This window comes from Panthera leo, chromosome F3, assembly GCF_018350215.1.
Source record: "Panthera leo isolate Ple1 chromosome F3, P.leo_Ple1_pat1.1, whole genome shotgun sequence".
In the NCBI taxonomy this organism is placed as follows: Eukaryota; Metazoa; Chordata; class Mammalia; order Carnivora; family Felidae; genus Panthera; species Panthera leo.
The window spans coordinates 13,646,823-13,665,194 of record NC_056696.1 but is presented as its reverse complement, the minus strand read 5'-3'; the positions used below and the strand labels follow the sequence as shown (position 1 = coordinate 13,665,194).

The window sequence follows — 18,372 nt, the reverse complement described above, 5'->3', positions numbered from 1 at the left end:
GCGGCTCACCCCCCCGGCTAGGCAGAGGACAATGAGATCTTTGCTTCCAGCAGAGGTAGCAAAGGGCCCCTGGAAAAGCACTTAGCCAGCAGACTCTTACTTATTCAAAGTCGACTCCATGCTTAAAAGCATGAACTCTGCATATCTGCACTCCAATCCGAGCTTAGCTACGCCCTAGCTGCGTGAGGCCCGGCAAAATACTGTAACCTCTCTGTGTCTCAGTTTCCACGTCTGCAAGGTGAAGAATACTATCCACCTCAATGAACTAGCAGGACGATTAAACAGTTTATATAAAGGACTTAGAACACTACTCGGCCTATAAGGGTTCAAGCAGTGTTAATTATTACATTATTACCTTCATTAGTACTAATCCCGGGTTGTGTTATTTCTAGATGCCTGGATAGCCGTTGATGTGTCATGGCATTAATGTCACAAAGAATTGCTGTTCTCTCTCTACATGGTCTTACATGCCTTTGCTCTTCATCGCTTCACAGAAGCACAGAATCATCTACCGGAACGTGCTCTTAACACAGTTCCTAAACGCAAGGTCTCTGATGGGCTCATTTCTACTGCCACCAGGGTCCATAAGCGTGTATATTTGTAATACGTTTCTTGAAGGTTTGTATGTTCCCAAAGTCTGGGAAGGAAAACTGACGTGGGGAACGGAGAATTCATCTCCGTGGCCACCCTAGAGCTCAAATTGAAAGCTGGGGGGTCGGGGGCGGGGGGAGGGCCGAGTCAAATGCTCCAAAGTACAACGTTCATACCATGAATGTGAAAGGGCGGGCAACAAGGAGTGAGAAGTCAGAGCTGTAGCGAGGCATATTCTGCCCACCTAAGGGCTTACATCTGATTTTTAAAAATACTAAGCTGCCCAAAGAAACGCAGCTCGGATCCGATTCTCCCTCGTGCTGCCCCCTTTTTTTTTTTTTTTAATTTTTTTAATGTTTATTTACGAGACAGGGAGAGACAGAGCATGAACGGGGGAGGGTCAGAGAGAGAGGGAGACACAGAATCTGAAACAGGCTCCAGTCTCTGAGCTGTCAGCACAGAGCCCGACGCGGGGCTCGAACCCATGGACCGCGAGATCATGACCTGAGCCGAAGTTGGACGCTTAACCGACTGAGCCACCCTTAACCGACTGAGCCACCCAGGCGCCCCTACCCCTTTATCATCTTTCTCAGCAGCAGCCCCTGTTTGAAACCAACGACCCGTGTTTTCGAGCAGTCTGCAGAGGTGTGCCCCTGAGGTGGTACTTTGGTTACCTGCACTCTGGCCTCGGTGAGGTTCACCCGGCGGGCGAGGTCCTCTCGCACAAAGGCGTCTGGGTAGTGTGTCCGCTCAAAGACGCGCTCCAGAGCCTGCAGCTGGCTGCTGTTGAAGGTCGTCCGGTTCCTCCGTTGCTTTCTCTTCTTCTTTTCCTCGGAGTTCAGCTGGTCATCTGGGGCAGAAAAATTGATGCTAAGGAGCTAAAGTCATGTCGGAGTCCCCAGGTACACTCTGGCTGAATATCTATGGTAAGGGATCATCGCATTCGCTCACATTCTTATCAAAGTGTTGGAACCAAATGCCACTTTCAGGGGGCAGATTCGGGCATCGGCGCTCTTGAGGTCACAAGCCGACGACCCCCAGGGAGTTCTGATGTTTGGCTGTTGCTTCTAAATCTGGGACCAGACCCGAACCGACAGGGAGACATTTCTTGCACGTTCCTCGAACCCTGTTCTGTCAAAGATGGCTAAAGGAAAATCTTACTCCTACCCATGATCCCTAGACTTCTCTAGAGATGAGGGAAGAAGGGTGGATTGCATTGGACCTTATTTGCCATATATTATGTTCATTCATACAATTTCACAACCAAGGAAACCAACTATTCCCTGGTTCCTTCTCCTCAACATACCCACACAAACACAAATGGAGAGTTACGGAGGGAAAAAATGTGTTCAAACTGATTAGAATGATTCCTGTTTTACCACGCATTCTCCCAGAAACCTCAAGTCATTTCTGACTGCATCTGCTCTCGCTAAGGCTGGCTAGGGAGGCCTCAGCCTAGTTCAAGGATGGTGCTCCAACACCATCAACCAAAGCCAGCATCGGCTTGGGACGTGCTCTAGGAGAACGCAAGCACGGGGAAGAGTACTGAAAGATCTCTGAAACAGTTTCACCCCAAACTGGAGTTCTCGGGCCCTGAGATCTTAGGAACCTTTGGAGAATCGGGACCCCAATTCTTCACCTGTCGAGATCCCCCCTGCCTTGTTTTCCGCTGAGTTCTCCCAAAGGCACCTTGGCAAACTGATCGCCCAGGATGCTCTTGGAAGCAAGAGGGTAGCATGCTCCTATCCTGCCACCTGACACAGTCCAAGCAGGAATGACGGATGTGTGAATCCAAGCGGAACACCCGTTGTGCTACCATGACCACCATCCAGGTGAGGTCCAAACCACGGTAAAGGCCATGTAGTTCTCAGAGGTGCTGAGGCCTAAGACACACGCTCTGCCTGAGGGACTGGACTATTAGCTCTCGGCCAGTTTTATTTCCAACATGTGAGGTTGGAAATCCTGATCCTCTCTGACCATAAACATACAACCCACTCAAGAAAGGGACCAGCATGAATCATGATGTCCCAAAGAAAAATGATGCCTACCTGAGCTATAGCATTATCTAGATTTGGGTGTGCATTCAAAGCATAGCTTGAATCCAAGAGCTCCTGGCCCAGATCTCTGAGCGCCTGACAACTGAGGCCTCTAAGTGGTTTTGATCAGAGTTTTCATGAGTGCTGCCTTCCCAGAATAGATACTTGGGGTAGAGACTGCGCATTTCCCCCGGATATTTAAAGCACCCGGATAGCGTAAGTACCTGTTGCATTTGTTTTCAAGGAAAATGTGAAACTTTTCTTGTCTTTAGAAAACTGTTACTGTTGAAAGAAACCACATGATCCCAATCCCATTCTTCCAGCTAAGAAGGTGCCGACACCCATTCTGTCAGCTTCAGGGTTGTGATTCACAGTTGACCGCCTCCCTGGTTTCTTCCATTCATGGTACCCCAACCAGGAGCCCTGCTTTGAAGACGCTGCTGTGACATTTTCAATAAGAATGTCAGACCAGTGGCATCCTGAGAATGAAGCCAATCTAATTATCGTGATCTCTGGGATCTATCAAGGCCGGGAACATCCCACCCAGCATCCTGTTCGGCTACCAGCGAAATCCATTTGCAATTACATCTACACTAGAATTCACACACCTGGGGTCAAACCGCTCTCAGCGGCTGCCTCACATCTGTGTTCTCCTTCCTATTAAATATTGGGAGGCTTTCCTGTTGGTCTCATTCTCTTTCCCAAGTCTCTTTGTCTACAGTTTGATCTGTCTTGCACTTCAGGTCTCTCTGGGTCGTCTAGGCCTTTTTCACAGTGCCACCATCTGGATTTCATGCTCCTACGAAGCCAAAGTCTGGGGGAAAAAAATCCTTAGTTTCCATACCTGCCCAGGACTGAGACCAATTAGACCCTCGGCTATTATTCTTATTCCTATCAAGGAAATCCCTTCTTAAGCCGATCCCATGATCTATTTCTTCCCTCAAAGAAGTCTTCCTCAGGTATAACCACAAATTCTAAATCCTTTCTTCTGCTTTGTAAGCCTTTTCTTTTTGTGCTGCCACACTCTGATCAAGAACAAGGGTATTTTGTGTTTTGTTCTTAGTACTACAACCTGCTACATAATCTCTTGGTAGTTCTTTGAAATCGTCCACTGTTCACTCAAATTCCACCGACTGTCCACCATAAACCACCAGCTCCCCCGACGTGGGAGTAAGGGAAGTGGAGAATTATAGTTTGTGACACAGAATAAATAGCTATGATGGCCTGAAACAATTCCAGCAAAAGTTTCCCAGTGAATGTTCTTGTTGTTTTTAACAAATGAAAACAGCAGTCCAGATCACGTGCAAGGTGAGAAAAGACACACAAATAACAGGGGTCCACGGACTCCGGATCTGGCAAACGTCCTTCAAAGTGCAAGGATAATGGAAAGAGACACTGAGTGGGCAACAGAGACAGCTTGAGCGGCAGTCCTTGGCTCGTCTGTCTTTGCTCACTATCCACAAGCTGCGCGCTCCCTGTTTTCCTCCAAGAACACCGAAGACAGGACCCAACACGGTCTCCCCGGCAGCACGAGAGGAAACGTAAACATTGCAGAGGTTCACAAATGTGGGGCATCTGAAGGGCCTGTGATAAGCTCTTTTACCAGATTCCGGACTCCGGTTAAGTAGAGGGGAGAGAATGCGGTGTATTTTTATCACTGCAGGTAAATCATCTTTCTCGTAAAACCAGTTGCTTCGAAAGTGGATTTTGATACCCTTGCTGCCCAAGGATATTGATGTCCGATTGGACTTCGGGAAGCATTTCCTGTTTTGAAATTCTGAAGTGGGTAGGAGTCACCAAGCTGCAGAATAACCACAGAGGACACGGACGGATTCGTCTCAAAATCAATATTTCTATTCCAAGGTGTTTATGGATTTTATGAAGGATTCTGTATTTTTATGTATGCTATGGATGACTAGTAAATTGCAAGTATACAGTTACTGCCACGATTTCTAATAAAAAGCTTGGACTCACGAGTCATAAAACATTGGCACCAAGTGAAGCCAGAGAAATTGCCTAATTCAACCCCCTCATTGTATAGATGAGGTAAACGAAGGCTTGAAGGATGAAGTGACTTACCCCAAATTACACTACCAGCTGTGACTGAGCCAGAGCTAGAAGCCAGGACTCCTAATTCCACTCCAGTCTCAAGTACAAATGACAATAGTCATGTTGTATGAAGCATCAGAGATATAAATAAAAACCCCTATTCTGGGAAAATTTTCTGGGGAACACAGGTTTTTCCACGTGAGCTACATAAAGAGGGTCTAAGATAGGGGGTGCATGTGTATCACATGTTGTCATTCCTATCAGAACATTTAAAAATGTAAACAGTCTCATCTAGAATAGCTACTTTGATCCAGATGTTCTTGAATTTTCTTTTTCAATGACTTCTATAAGTCCCTGCTTCATCAATTAAACATGTGCAGGGGGATTTTTGCACAGTAGGAAACCCCGTCTTCCATCTTCTCTCCACATCCATATTAGCCCTTCTCTTCCTTTCGTTCTGGGACACAGTTCAACATCTCTGCTTCCTGTGGCACATCGCAAATGTTACCTCCTCTAAGACTTTGCTGATAACTTCTATCCATATTGATCTCTCCATTCTCTTAATGCCCACCTATATTTTAGTATACTACCAAATACTTTGTTTTAGAGGGGGGAGAGGGGCAAAGAGAGAGAGAGAGAGAGAGAGAGAGAGAATCTTAAGCAGGCTCCACGCTCGGGGGGGGAGCCCGACTCAGGGCTCAATCCCACAACCCTGGGATCATGTGCTGAGCCAAAATCAAGAATCAGACACTCAACCAACTGAGCCATCCAGGCTCCCCTAACCAAATATTTTTTAAAAAAATTATGGTTTCATCCTTTCTGTGTAAATGTTTTGTCACTTCGAGGCACTCATAGGTTCCTGTAGAAAAGGTATAGGGTCCCTTGATAAATGGCATGACAATAAAAACATAAGAGTCAGGTAGTAATTGTAGCATAGAAGCAGTCTCAGAAAGTCAGAGCTTTGGTGATTCATCTGGTTTTAAACGGCTGAATGATTTCTGAATTCCAATTATTTTTTTTAACAGCCCATAGCAAATAGTTAGGCTAGCAAATAGTAACCATTTAGGTTAGGTTAGGTTAGGTTAGGTTAACAGTCTCTTTTGTTTCTGGATCACCTTACCGGTGGAGGAAAGAAAACATTTACCGTTTCTTTTTCAGATCGGTCAGTCGTCATCAGATCTAGACCTGGGAAAGATCTGTGTGGTTCCGATTCCTTTGTAAGTGCAGGAGTTAGTCCTTCATTTTCATTCCTTACTAGAAAAGCAGCTCCGAGATAAATGAATGGTTTCCACGAGCGGAAGCACAGGCGAGAAAGAGGTGCGAAAGGTGTTTGCAATGGATCAGGATGTTAGAACACTCCAGAGAAGAGAGCCCCTAAGTCCTAGGCGGGACGTCCCTTGTACATTCAACCAGTAGTTAAAGGGAACACCAGCTCCGTCCTAGGTTCTGGGCTGAAATTCACCGTGGACTCCACATATGGCTGCCGGAGCCTCCCTGGAGAGAGGGTGGAGAAGACAGCGTGAGGCGTGAGGAGGGCCATCCTCAAGCAGAAGGGCCAGGCGGCACGCCGTGACCCCTACTCACTAGGGCGCCGCACTCACCACGCAGGCTTCATTAACTCCCAAAGACCTCGGCCCTCTCTCTGCCCCGCATCTGGTGGGAGATGCCTCGGAGATTCCAAATAGGTCAGCCAAATGTAATTTAAAGGTAGAGCAAAAACATATTTTAGGAATAAAATCCGAAGAAAAATGTGTTTCGTACGCCTGAGTCACATCAATTTGGAAAGAAATCTGATGCAAGAAGATAAAACGCCAGCTTCAGTAGCAGAAACCAACCACCACATCAAAGCGTGTCTTCTTCCTTTGGGTTGAAAACATGGCAGGCAAGCGGCTCTAAAGAGCAGCCCGCTGATCATTTTATGGGCCTGGAAGAATGTTTTCAAAGGAACTTCCATTGCACAACAACTACTTTAATGGGATTTGTGTGGTTCGGGCCCGGCAACCTTTGGAGAATTGAAGGGAAGTATAATTGCAAAAGCCACTAAAAACTGTTTAGCTTTTATTGCAAGGCCTATGAAAAGCAGCAAGACGCAGCCGTGGTATTCGTTTGAGTTTCTTTGGTTACACTAAGCTGCAATTGCAATTGAGACAGCATCCTTTTAATACGCGCCCCGATAGGTGGCACATGGGTCACTTAACGGGGATGGCTGTTGCAGTGTAGACCGAGCTCAGTGCGTCACAATGACCAAAGCCAAAGTTAGCAGCACATCTACACCTTCTCAAGAGTAGACCTGGTATCTCCCATCCCTGAACCCCAGCAACTGTCAAGAGTGCCCGGGTCTCTGCCAACGCAAGTGTCCAACGTGCAAGCTATTTCCACCTCAGGGTGCAGCTGCCAGACCCTAAACGTCGCGTGACGGTCCTTGATGTGTAGAGTTTTTTTCTTTCCTGTCAATTGGCAAGTGCCACTCTTTCTTTTCAGTCAAGTATCAGTCCTAAACCCTAGAAACGAGCATGAAAACACGTTAAATGTAATTTTGGGGCCATCTGTCCTTTGGAGAATACAATCCTTTTTCCAAGGGACATAATTCTCAATCATCTTATCTACTTTACCTCTCTTAAGACACTTTTCTGAAAAGATTCCTGATCGGAACCCCAATGAGACCCGATATAAAGCCAGCCTCCTCGTGCAGTCCCATACTGGAACCCTAGCTTTCTTTTGGGACGAGGTGCATAATTTCCCCCTGCTGGCATTTTCCACGTGGCTCTGAGTCTATTTTATTTATTCACGTATTTCTTTTTTGTTCAAATTCGAGTTCGTTAACATACTGGGTCATCTTGGTTTCGGGAGTAGAACCTGGTGATTCGTCTCTTACATAACGACTCCTGAGTCCGATTTAGACCGTAACCTCAGAGTACGAAGTTTATGTTTGTACTCAAATGAAGCTCTTATCAATGCTCAATAGATACAAATTAGTAATCAGGTGTAAAATATCCTATACTGGAATTATTATTGCAGGAGTTCAGCTGCTGCACAAGTTACCTTCTCTTTGATGAAAAATAAAATTCTGGCTTCAGATATGTAACCTACTCCCAATGTCTCTGTGGATGAATCACGTATATACTTATTTTCAATTCATTTTTAGATGTCAAAAAAAAAAACCACTGAAAAATAAGAATGTTTCCATCAGACCCAACTAAACTGCCACTGGCAGGTGGCCACAGTGACGGGGAGCAGAAGTTGAACTGGCTTCGGAATCAAGATGACCCGTGCTCTCCCACAGGCCCTGCTACTTCCTGGCTGTGTGACCTTGGGTAAGACCCCTCCCTTCTCTGAGCCTCAGTTTCCAAAACAATAAAAGGGAAGACCACCTACCTCCCAGGGTCATTTGAAAACGTAATGACCACACAGTAGGCGTATAGTCTGGCACATAGTAGGCATTTGGTAAGTGGTGGATTATATAGCTACTTCGTTACCCCTCAGAGACAGGCTGCTCCAAACCCCTGCTGTCGTTTCTTTTTTCCTTCTGTTCACTGTTTGTTGGTATTTAATCGGCAAGCTTTCTATCGTAGCGTAACAGTGGAGAAAGCGAGAAAACCATTCACATGTGTGAGAGGGCTTCGTTCGTTTGAAGGAGGGCAGGACTGAGACCTAGGGAGCTTGAAAAATGAGCAAAAGCCTTAAAAAATCAAGATCTGAGACATGGTGGTTGACCAAAAATTGTACCATAGAAGTCATGCACAGACATTTGTCCAAAAAGCCGCATTTGGGACATGTTCTGTCGTTAGTCAATCCTGGCTTTCTAACAAGACATTTTTCCTTTTTCACTTCAGATGTTGAGGAAACATTCAGAAAGCAGGCCGACTCTCCACTCAAAGACAGGGAAGCCATCGGTACCTTGAACAAGTAATCCCAGAAATGAATTTTAAAAAAGAGACAGACAGACAGGAAAAAGGAAGAAGGCCAAGGGCTAAAGCCAGGCTATGAAAATTCAATGATTTCCCAGCCTGTTTGCCTTGGGTTGACTAATTTGGTTGCCACATGTCTAAAAACACAAAACTTGGGTCATATTACTCAATATTTATTCAGTGACTTTTTTTTTTTTTTTTCTAAATGTCTGAGCACTTTGGTAAATGCCAAAGGGATGAAAAGAAAACCAAGAAAGGCAAAGTTCTGGGAAAAGAGCGAGCTCTGACTGAGATTTTAAAAGCTTTCTAAACTTGCAGTATTCCAGGTGTGTGGTCCCCTTGGAAGTGCTGATGTTTCGAGCAGGATTACAAACACAGCTCTAGATGAGCCATAGGCTCCTGCCTTCTTCTGGTGCCATTTTTTCCTTTGTAGTGAGACTGTTGTCATCTTGTAAATGACACAACATCAATCTTGACATGAGCAGTAGAAATTGGTGTCTTCATGGGAGGTAACCACCGTGTGTTGGTTTTGGTTTTTTTTTTGATGATTCATTTTTTTTTTGGCAATAAATTTTAATGGTTCTAAAGAAAAAGCTGGTTTAAAAAAACAGCTTTAAAAAAGCACAACTAAAAGCAGAAGGAATGAAGGAGATGTACCCCATTAATGAGGAAACTCAGCTCTTGGAAGGACAGTAGCCATGGAACAACTCTTTTAGTTGGAGAAAAAGACAATTATGAGGCAATTATGAGGCATTTAAATACTTGAGAGTAGGGGTGCGACTTGTACTTCCTTAACTTTGTCATCTCAAGGGTTTTCTCTCTCTCTCTCTCTTTTTTTCACCTCAAGTTTTAACTGTAGGACAACAAGCCCACAAGAGAGAAAGCCACGGGGAACAGAGAATTCACGTTTCATGGCAATAAAAGACGGGGTCAAGGTAATTCTGTAACAACACCACATAGAGTAGAAGAGGGAGGCCGGAGAGAAAATAAAAGCCCGTCTCAGGAGTTGCCCCAGTCTTCGACATCAGACTAAGATGAAGACCGAAACATACTAAAATGGTCAACATAAGAGGCTTGGTATTTTTAAATAATGTTTAAATGAAAGGAAATCAAAAATTGTCCTTCAAGAATAAGAAAAACCACACAGTGATATAAAGCTGAATGTTTTTTGGAGGAATATGCCACACCGTAACATCGTTGCATTTCAAATTTCTCATCTGTCAAATGGGTTGTGTTGAGATATAAACAATACATGTTTTTAAAACTGTAATGATTAGGCATGTACATTTCCTTCTATTTTTTTTTTTATTTTTTAAAGATGAGAATTCTTTTTTTTTTTCAAATGTTTATTTATTTAGAGAGAGAGAGAGACAGAGAGAGAGAGAGTGAGAGTGCACGCCTGAGCCAGGGAGGGGCAGAGGGAGAGAGAAAGAGAGAGAGAGAGAGAGAGAGAGAGAGAGAGAGAGTCGTAAGCAAGCTCCACGCTCAGTGCTCAGCACAGAGCCCATCCTGGGGCTCGAACTCATGAACCGTGAGGTCATGACCAGAGCCAAAATCAAAGAGTCGGATGCCCAACCAACTGAGCCACCCAGGTGCCCCTTCTATTTTGTTTTAAATGCTACTATGGAGCAATTGTGGAAAGGGCTTTGGAGTGGCAATCAGGAGGCTCACATTCTACCCCAGCAGCATTCCTGGCCAAATCCGTGATGTAAAGCCTCGGCGGACTTACGGGCAAAGTTACAGGTTGGAGTAGGTGACTAAGATCTCTTTCAATTCCAACGTTGCGGGTTTCTACAATTGTTTTATATTTTCCATATCTTGCCCAATAGAAAAGTACGAATAATTGCTTATTTAAGGCAATGTCTGAATCTTGTCCTTTGTTGTTATTGTTGTCATATTTTTGTTTTGCCTTGTTTCGTTTTGTCTCTGTTCTGGAACATCCTTGGCTAGGTGTTATATTGGAAGAAGACTATACTGTAATTACCCGTGCCTGGAGAAAGCCCAGGTGATTGATCTGTTCCTCTATACCCAGAGCATACTGCAGAGGTCAGTCTCCAAGCTGGAATCAATGTGACTGTTTTTTTTTTTTTTAATTTTTTTTTAATGTTTATTTATTTTTGAGACACAGAGAGACAGAGCATGAATGGGGGAGGGGCAGAGAGAGAGAGGGAGACACAGAATCGGAAGCAGGCTCCAGGCTCTGAGCCATCAGCCCAGAGCCCGACGCGGGGCTCGAACTCACGAACTGCGAGATCATGACCTGAGCCGAAGTCGGACGCTCAACCGACTGAGCCACCCAGGCGCCCCTCAATGTGACTATTTTAAAAGAAATTTTAAAAAGCAGAGGGTCAGAAAGTGCCCGGTGGCTCAGTTAACGGTCTGACTCCTTCAGTCAGTTAACCATCTGACTCTTGATTTCGCCTCAGGTCATGATCCCAGGGTCGTGGAATTGAGCCCCGAGTTGAGCTCCACGTCAGGCTCTGTGCTGGGCATAGAGCCTGCTTAAGATTGTCTCTCTCCTTCTCCCTCCACACCTGTCCCACTTGCACACTCTGTCTAATAAATAAATAAATAAATAAATAAATAAATAAATAAATAAAATCCGGTCACCTTTAAGCACAGTCTAGAGAAAGAGGAAATCTGAGAGGTTCCTAAAGAGACAGCTATTCTAATCTTTAAATTTGCCAAACAGAAATGAGAATAACTGTTATTTCTCTTCTTTCTTCTACCAGCCTTGACCTCCTAACCACGGCTTAGCTAACCGTGGCCTTGCTGAGAACACTGTCTATATCAACCACCTTAGGCTAATCCCAAAAGTGACATCACTAACAATGGTCACACTCAATCTTGACCTTCACAGGTTTTCACTAGCACCCAGTTCATTCATTTGAACAAATATTTACCGAGCATGTGCTAAGTGCCAGGCAAATACGTGCTCTGAGAAATGTCGACAACCCCTTTCAAGAACTTCATCCCTGGTTTGGGGAAAGAAGTCACAAGTATTTGAAAAGTAAAGTGACAGTAACCAAGAGATATTCCAGGAGGGGTGGCAGCCAGCAGAGCCGATGATAGGCAAGGGAGGAGGGCAGAGACAGCAGCGTGAGTGGTAGGTCCAAAGACAGTCTGTAGAGGTTTTCTCTGTCCTATGAAAGTCCAGCATCCCTCTCTCAGCCACATTGTGACATGTCACTCCATCACCCTACTCTAGTTGTGCTGCAGACAGTGGTGACATTTTCCTCGTCTTTCGTTTACATTCTTCTTTCACCTTGATTCTGCCCAACTCCACAAGCTTACCTGTATCCACTGACTACATCGATGGCTCCTTGTCCTTCTCCAAGCCTCAGTTTACCTGTCAGCAATTCACAAGGACCTTCTCTGATCACCAACCAAAGCAGCCTTCCTATCATTATTCTCTGTCCGGCATCTGAACCATCTGCTTTACGACAACCCTTCTGACCATCTGTAATTACTGCTGCTAACTGCCTCACTAGAATACAAGCTCCGCGAGGAACGATTTCTGACTCGTTACCTGTAGCGTCCCAGCATCTGGCGTTAGTGTCTGGTACATTTTAGGCACTTTTCTTGGGACGACTGAATATGTTAACCGTGCTTGGTGAAAATGCCTATTTGGCATAGCCTGATCGGTTCACATTCAGCCACCAAACCTGACAGCCCCTTCGGGGATGAGTCTCAGTGAAGTCTCGGCACACAAATTTTCCTGAGATGAAGGTTTACTTCACTCTTTATAAGACACGTAAATTCCAAGAGCGTGTGTTTTCCAGGTCTTGCACGAACTTTCTCCATGCGAGACTTTGCATCAGTAATTAGCTCCCCAAATTAGAAGGCAAGCCTGGAAGGCGGGTGAGCCAAGCCTATAGAATGGAGCCCCCTACATCTTGGCAGCCCCCAGTAAATGCTTGGCTTTGATAATGATGACCCGTATGGAATTATTGACCATTTTGGACATGCCCTGGCACGGTCATGTCTATGTGCCAAAAAATATGTTTAGCTTTGGGTTGTATTTTCTTCTAGTTAGTCATTTCTAGTCACTGTGTTTTCTGTTCCTTTTCACTGGCAGAGGAGCTTGGGCCAAAGCCTGGCTACTTTATTCTCTACCATACAGCGACATGACTCCCTGCCAACCACACCTAAACCTTAATTATACGGTGATTTCCTCTCCAAGGATGTGTGACTGTTTTAACTAGTAAGAAAGCTGATGCACTAAGGTCACATGAAGTTAAAAAAAAAAAGTTCTGGGCAAAACACTCAAAACTCCATGCGGAATAATCTTAGTCCACTGAATCATGTCCCCTGTTGTTGAACAGCCCTAAAGAACTCCTTGTTAATAGGTGATTCTGTCCGCCTGGAGTGGAAACCTATGAGTAATCTATGTGTCACTGTGAGTCATGTCATGGCCACCACTTCCAACTCCCCATCATCTGAAAGTTGGCAAGAAGAATTCAGACTGCTCAACTCATAACAGGAAGAAGCCAGGATGGAGGAAAGACCTAATAACCAATTTTATTGATTAAAAAAACAAAAGATACCAGAAAAGGAGGCTAACCCAAGGTAAGAACAATGGCTTCTTCGTCGCCACCGAACACATTCTCTTCCCTGGCATCTGTTTCCAATGTGCCTCTGGCGCTAACACAGGTGCTCTTCCTTCCACAACCTTGAGTCTCTTTCCAGATTTCCCCTCGTTTTAGAGGGCTTTCAGACTTGTAAATTACTTTCAAGAAAGGACTTTGATAGCAATATGTTGAAGCAAGAGGAAGGACAAACGGGGGCAGGCCAGTGTGTAATCCCACTACAGCCATTCCCCAGCCATCGATAGGACTTTCGTTTGCCAGCTTCCTTCTTATTACACTTCCATTCCTCTGCAATTCCAATTAAAATGGCACAGAGTTAATGATGTGATTAACTTACTGGGAAGTCAGCACATTCAAAATAAAGTGTCTCGAGGATAAACTGGAAGATTTTATGAACTCAAGGGACCCTAGTAAAGGACATACACTGATTCGGTAGGTAGGTGGAAGAAGAGATTTTGGAAAATCAGATTTTATAAGCAAACTGTTTGCCATAAATTGGTTAAAGGAAAGTATGTGTATGACAGTGGGTTTAGGCAAAAGTGGAGACATCTTAGCATGTACAATTTTTTATGTAGCCAACGAGGGAGTTATTTACAAGGACGTCTTCTCCTCTTTGGCTCTTCAGACATGTTTTGCAGACCCTTGCTGGGCTCCTTCATCTTATTCATTTGATTATTTCTATCAAGGTTTTTTTTAGGGATAGTGATCACACCTCCTTTGGTAGCATCAGTAAACTTCTTCCTTTACTACAGATCTGTTAGTTTGGGGATAAAGCTCCTTGGTTAGAAGGATCCTTGTGATTTTCTTTCCTGAGGACTTCAGTTTTAGATTGAGTCCCAGCTCTTCCCAAGGCTAAAGGGACACTAGCTTTGCCGGCCGCTGTGGTTAGGTGGTCACCAAATAATATGAGATAGTTAACTTCTTGACCGGAGAGAGCCCATTTTTTAATACCAAAGCTTATCTCTAGTCACAGCCCCAGACCAGATTTATTCAATAGTTTTATACCCCTTCTCACATTTTCCACAATTCAATATTCTAAAAAGTTTTTTCATAGAATTTTATCATTAAGGCTTTACATAATGGTTGGGGGTGGGGCTCCAGTCGATTAGAAGTCAGACAATGTGGGGTTTCACTCTGTCCCTAAAAAGTCATGTGATTTTTTTTTTCCAGCCATGTAATCTTAAGAATGTAACTTTGCCAAGTGGGTTTCCATTTGACCCTTGTCAAAAAGGGTATTGCCCTAGATTGTTTCAAATATCTCTTCCTGATTTTAACTTACAAATTCCTTTTTCAAATACTTGACCAATGGAGAAATCTAATAATAATATGTTTAGTCCATGTTTGTAATCTACTAATTTAACAATGGATTAACTAGAGTTTATATAATTCCACAGCTACAGATTTCTATAGTCAAATGTGTAATGTTCTTGATGTCCTAAATAACATTGCTGTCGAGTTTTGCGGATGTCAGGGTTATTTCAACATTGTATGGATGCTTGTTTTCTGTTAAGTAAGTTTTAAAGAAAATGATCAGATCTGGCAGGTATTCAAACAATTGAGAAGACAGCAAAGATGAAAAACTGCTTTCGCAAAGTTCTTGAATTTTAAAATAATTTTACACTGAAGGACGGGAGGACACATTTCTCATAAAATGTCTGCGTACCTGTGCACGCATACGTGGCACGTGTGGGTGTCTGTACGAGCGTATGTGTGACTCAACTCAGAGAATCCTGGGTTGAACTATAACAGCGCTATAAACACGAGAACCAGAAGCAGATCCAATTGCCCACAGGGAAAAGGACAAACCCGTGGCACCGTGAAAGATCTTACTTGTTTGGGCTTTCTGTAGAGCCCACTAAAACTGCTGAGACCTATCATCATTACCTAGTCTCATGCCAACTATATCTGGTAACGCACTTTGACATATCAGTTTCTAGGTAGACGCTCCAAGACAATGGCTCATGTGATATCCGTGCCAGCTGGAGTCAGCTGCAAACAACACACACACACACACACACACACACACACACAGTATTTTAAAATAGATATTTCAGATGTTTCAAATTTAAATAAAGCAAGGCGGAGTGTGTGATGTTCCAAGCGAAGTCAATTGCCAAGCTGTGCTGGTTGGTACGACCAAGTGCTATATCAACGGAGCCATAAATCTCTGCATAATGCAGACATGGCGGAGGGAAAGTGGCAAGAAAAAAAAAAAAAAAGAGTGTGCGTGCATTAAAGATGAATCCCTAAGGATACTCTTCCGTGAAACTCTGAGAGTTTACAAAGTGACACCATCCCACCAGGACCCACGGAATATGTGAGCCTTTGGAACCATTTGCAGTATGTGTTTCAAAGTCCAGACAAAGCTACTAGGCAAGTTTTATTGGTCCCTCTAGAAAGCAGTTTTTTGACAGGGCTGGAAAAATGATGTTACAAAGGATCCAGTAACAACAGAGTCTAGGCCTGTTAGTTAGATTCCAAGTTGATGCCTCTTCCAAAAGCAGAGCATCCAGAAAAACACCATATTCCCCGGACTAGGAGAGGAGGTCCAACATTGAGGATTGAGAAAAGTTTGGTAGATAGTCTATTATACGCAGGGTGCACATCTGTTGGTGCAAATCTGTTTTACCCTTTTGTTTCAACAAAGACTATCACAAAGGTGAGTTTCTCCAAGATAATCCCATGTAGGAACTTGAAACAAACGACAGGAGGATGTATGTATCGCTGGCTTTCCAAAGTCTATCTTGCTTCTCAAGTTTCTTTAAGAACTAGTACAGCCGAGAAGACAAGTTTGCATGCATACAGTCCTGTACAATGACCTCAGTGACCAAAGGCCAATGAATCAATTACATCACATGCACCCTACTTAACCTTTGGGTATGATGAATATTCGGAGTGTGTTTTTGTGGTCTCGAGCCAAAAATTAACCGCAGCCTAGAGGTTGTTGAACCTCAGGAAAATCTCTGTTCCCCACTTTATTTTCCGTGCAGTTGGGGAGGACAGAATTCCGTTAGAGAGAGACAATGTAATTGTGTTCATAGCTGTGCAGTTGAGAGGTTGCATTTATATGGTGCCTTTCTTCCAAGGATCATAAAACACCTCACATATGCTATTTCGTTCATATTTCAAACGTCTTTATGGTATAAGAGCACAATGCAGTTTCAACAAAACAAATGTACGAATAAGTTATAGAGTTTAGCAAAACTAAGCAAAGTAGCATTTATTAAATTTAATATAGAGGGGAAACCAACATCTACTAACACGCGGAGAAAAAAATGGTCAGTAGGTGGGTACATTATTTTTAACCTTTAGTGAAAATCTTCATTTTATTTTACTTTTCTCAGCTTCTCCAGCTCACATTAATTACTCTCTTTTCTTAACTCTAACTGCACTAAGTGCTTGAGTCTGACAATTTAGTACATTGTTACACACCGTCATATTGTCTTCTTTGTTTTCTATGGGTTTGAGTCTCAAGAGCTACTCAGCAGAGATACTGGGGTGTATTGAAAATGGCACTAGAAGGCCGAACTCCAGCGTGCCAGTCTTGCCTCTGTCGCTCCTTATCTGTCGGCAAGCTCCCTCATCCTTCCCACGCTCCAGTGTTTTTACGGAAAGGTGACATTAAAGTCTGAAATGTCTTCAAGGACTGCAAGTGAAGTTCAAGTGAGATGACTTTTCTGAAAGCACGAGGCAGATAAGTAACGCAGTAACGCTGTAAACTCCGTGAAGGCAGAGACAATATTTTGTGCCTCTTTTACATACTTTCTAGGATCTGATGTTGGATGAATACGATTTCCCAAGTAAGGACTTAATAAACGTTTCTTGGTAACAATCACTGGAACACTTACCATTTGCCAGGAACCACTGTTAAGCGTGTTACATGGAATATTCTCATATTTCGCTCCCCGAAGAGGTCATGTTATTATTAATCCCCGTGCTGCAGATGAAGAGGCAGAGGCTGAGAGAGGATGAGCAGCCTGCCCAAGGGCACACGGCTGAGGCTCCTCGACGCCTGGTAGTTTGGCCACGAAGCCCAACTTCCGAAGCTCTCCTCTGCCTGCCTCTCCTACAACCCGCGGTCCGGAATGAATGCGGAAGTTAGGAAATGTGCTTCCCAAACTATTAAAAAGTGGAAGAACTTTTAAGAAGTAGACAAGAATTGGAGACAGCGTGTTGGGTATCATGTCAATCCAGAAATTGAAATAAAGAGGCCAACTTCTTGATGTGATTGGTTTGCAATCATACGATTTTTGTGAGAGGTGTTTAGTTCTGAGAAACTCTCCTAAACATCTGATTTGGCAAGAAATTGAGAATTGAAGTTACGACCTGCAAGCTAGTTCTATTCTCCTCCTGATCATCTAGCTGCAGAACCCTCCCCGAATCGTGGGAGCATAAATCCGATTATGCACGAGGCCAATGGGAACGAGATAATTGCGTGGATCCAGTACCCATCCATTACTCGCGGCGCCATAAATCACCGAGCTGCCACAACCTCAGCTCTCTGGAATCCCCAAGTTGTTTGAAATACTCTACGACTGCCGTTTATGGAAGAACCATATTATACTGTCTTTGCCGTAAGTGCTGTCAAAATAAAATTTAAAAGTTGAGTGTTTACCCTTCAGAGGATGTTCACGTGACACAACAGTGGAAAACACGAGAAAACCCATCAAAATTTGTGTCTTCCAACGTCAGCACGCGCAGGCACAAAGAAACTGGCTAAGAAATTAAGCAATGACGTTGGGTAGTTCTCTTTTCCATCCTTTGGTGATGAACATTACATTAGTTCGCAGAAATGTGGGTCTGGTTTTCCCTCACACACACCTCACACACGCGCCAACTTCGTGGGTTGGCGGGGGGAGGGGAGCCTGACAAACGGGTAATTCTTGAACCAGGCAAGCGAAGCATTTGGCCTTAGTAGAGATGGAATGATCAGATGGCCACAAATTAAAATGAGTTCATGCCCAAGGCTTATTTGAGCCCTTAAACCATGCAATTGAAATTACGTTTTCCTACCTTGTATTTTCTTTCTATTCATTGTAACATATGTTTACTGAACACCTACTGGCTGCTGGGTCTGAAAGGTGAGTGGCCTCCCTGCCGCCCCACAAGGAGCTCACAGTGTAGTGGGAAAAACAGATATACACACAAGTGTTTTAAACGAGCTAACTAAAATAGTGGAGGCAGACACCACTGCGGCAA

The 18,372-nt window shown here is 44.0% G+C and overlaps 1 protein-coding gene across 5 annotated transcripts in view; it reads right to left on the bottom strand.

Annotated features, from left to right (window-relative positions):
* The window catches only part of PRRX1 (paired related homeobox 1), a 78,924-nt gene that overhangs the window by 20,783 nt on the left and 39,769 nt on the right, over positions 1-18,372 (bottom strand). For all 5 annotated transcript variants that reach the window (XM_042925650.1, XM_042925653.1, XM_042925652.1 and 2 more), the window contains exon 2: positions 1,266-1,441. In XM_042925650.1, the coding sequence (XP_042781584.1) occupies positions 1,266-1,441 (176 nt within the window). The remainder of the gene's footprint in view (positions 1-1,265; positions 1,442-18,372) is intronic.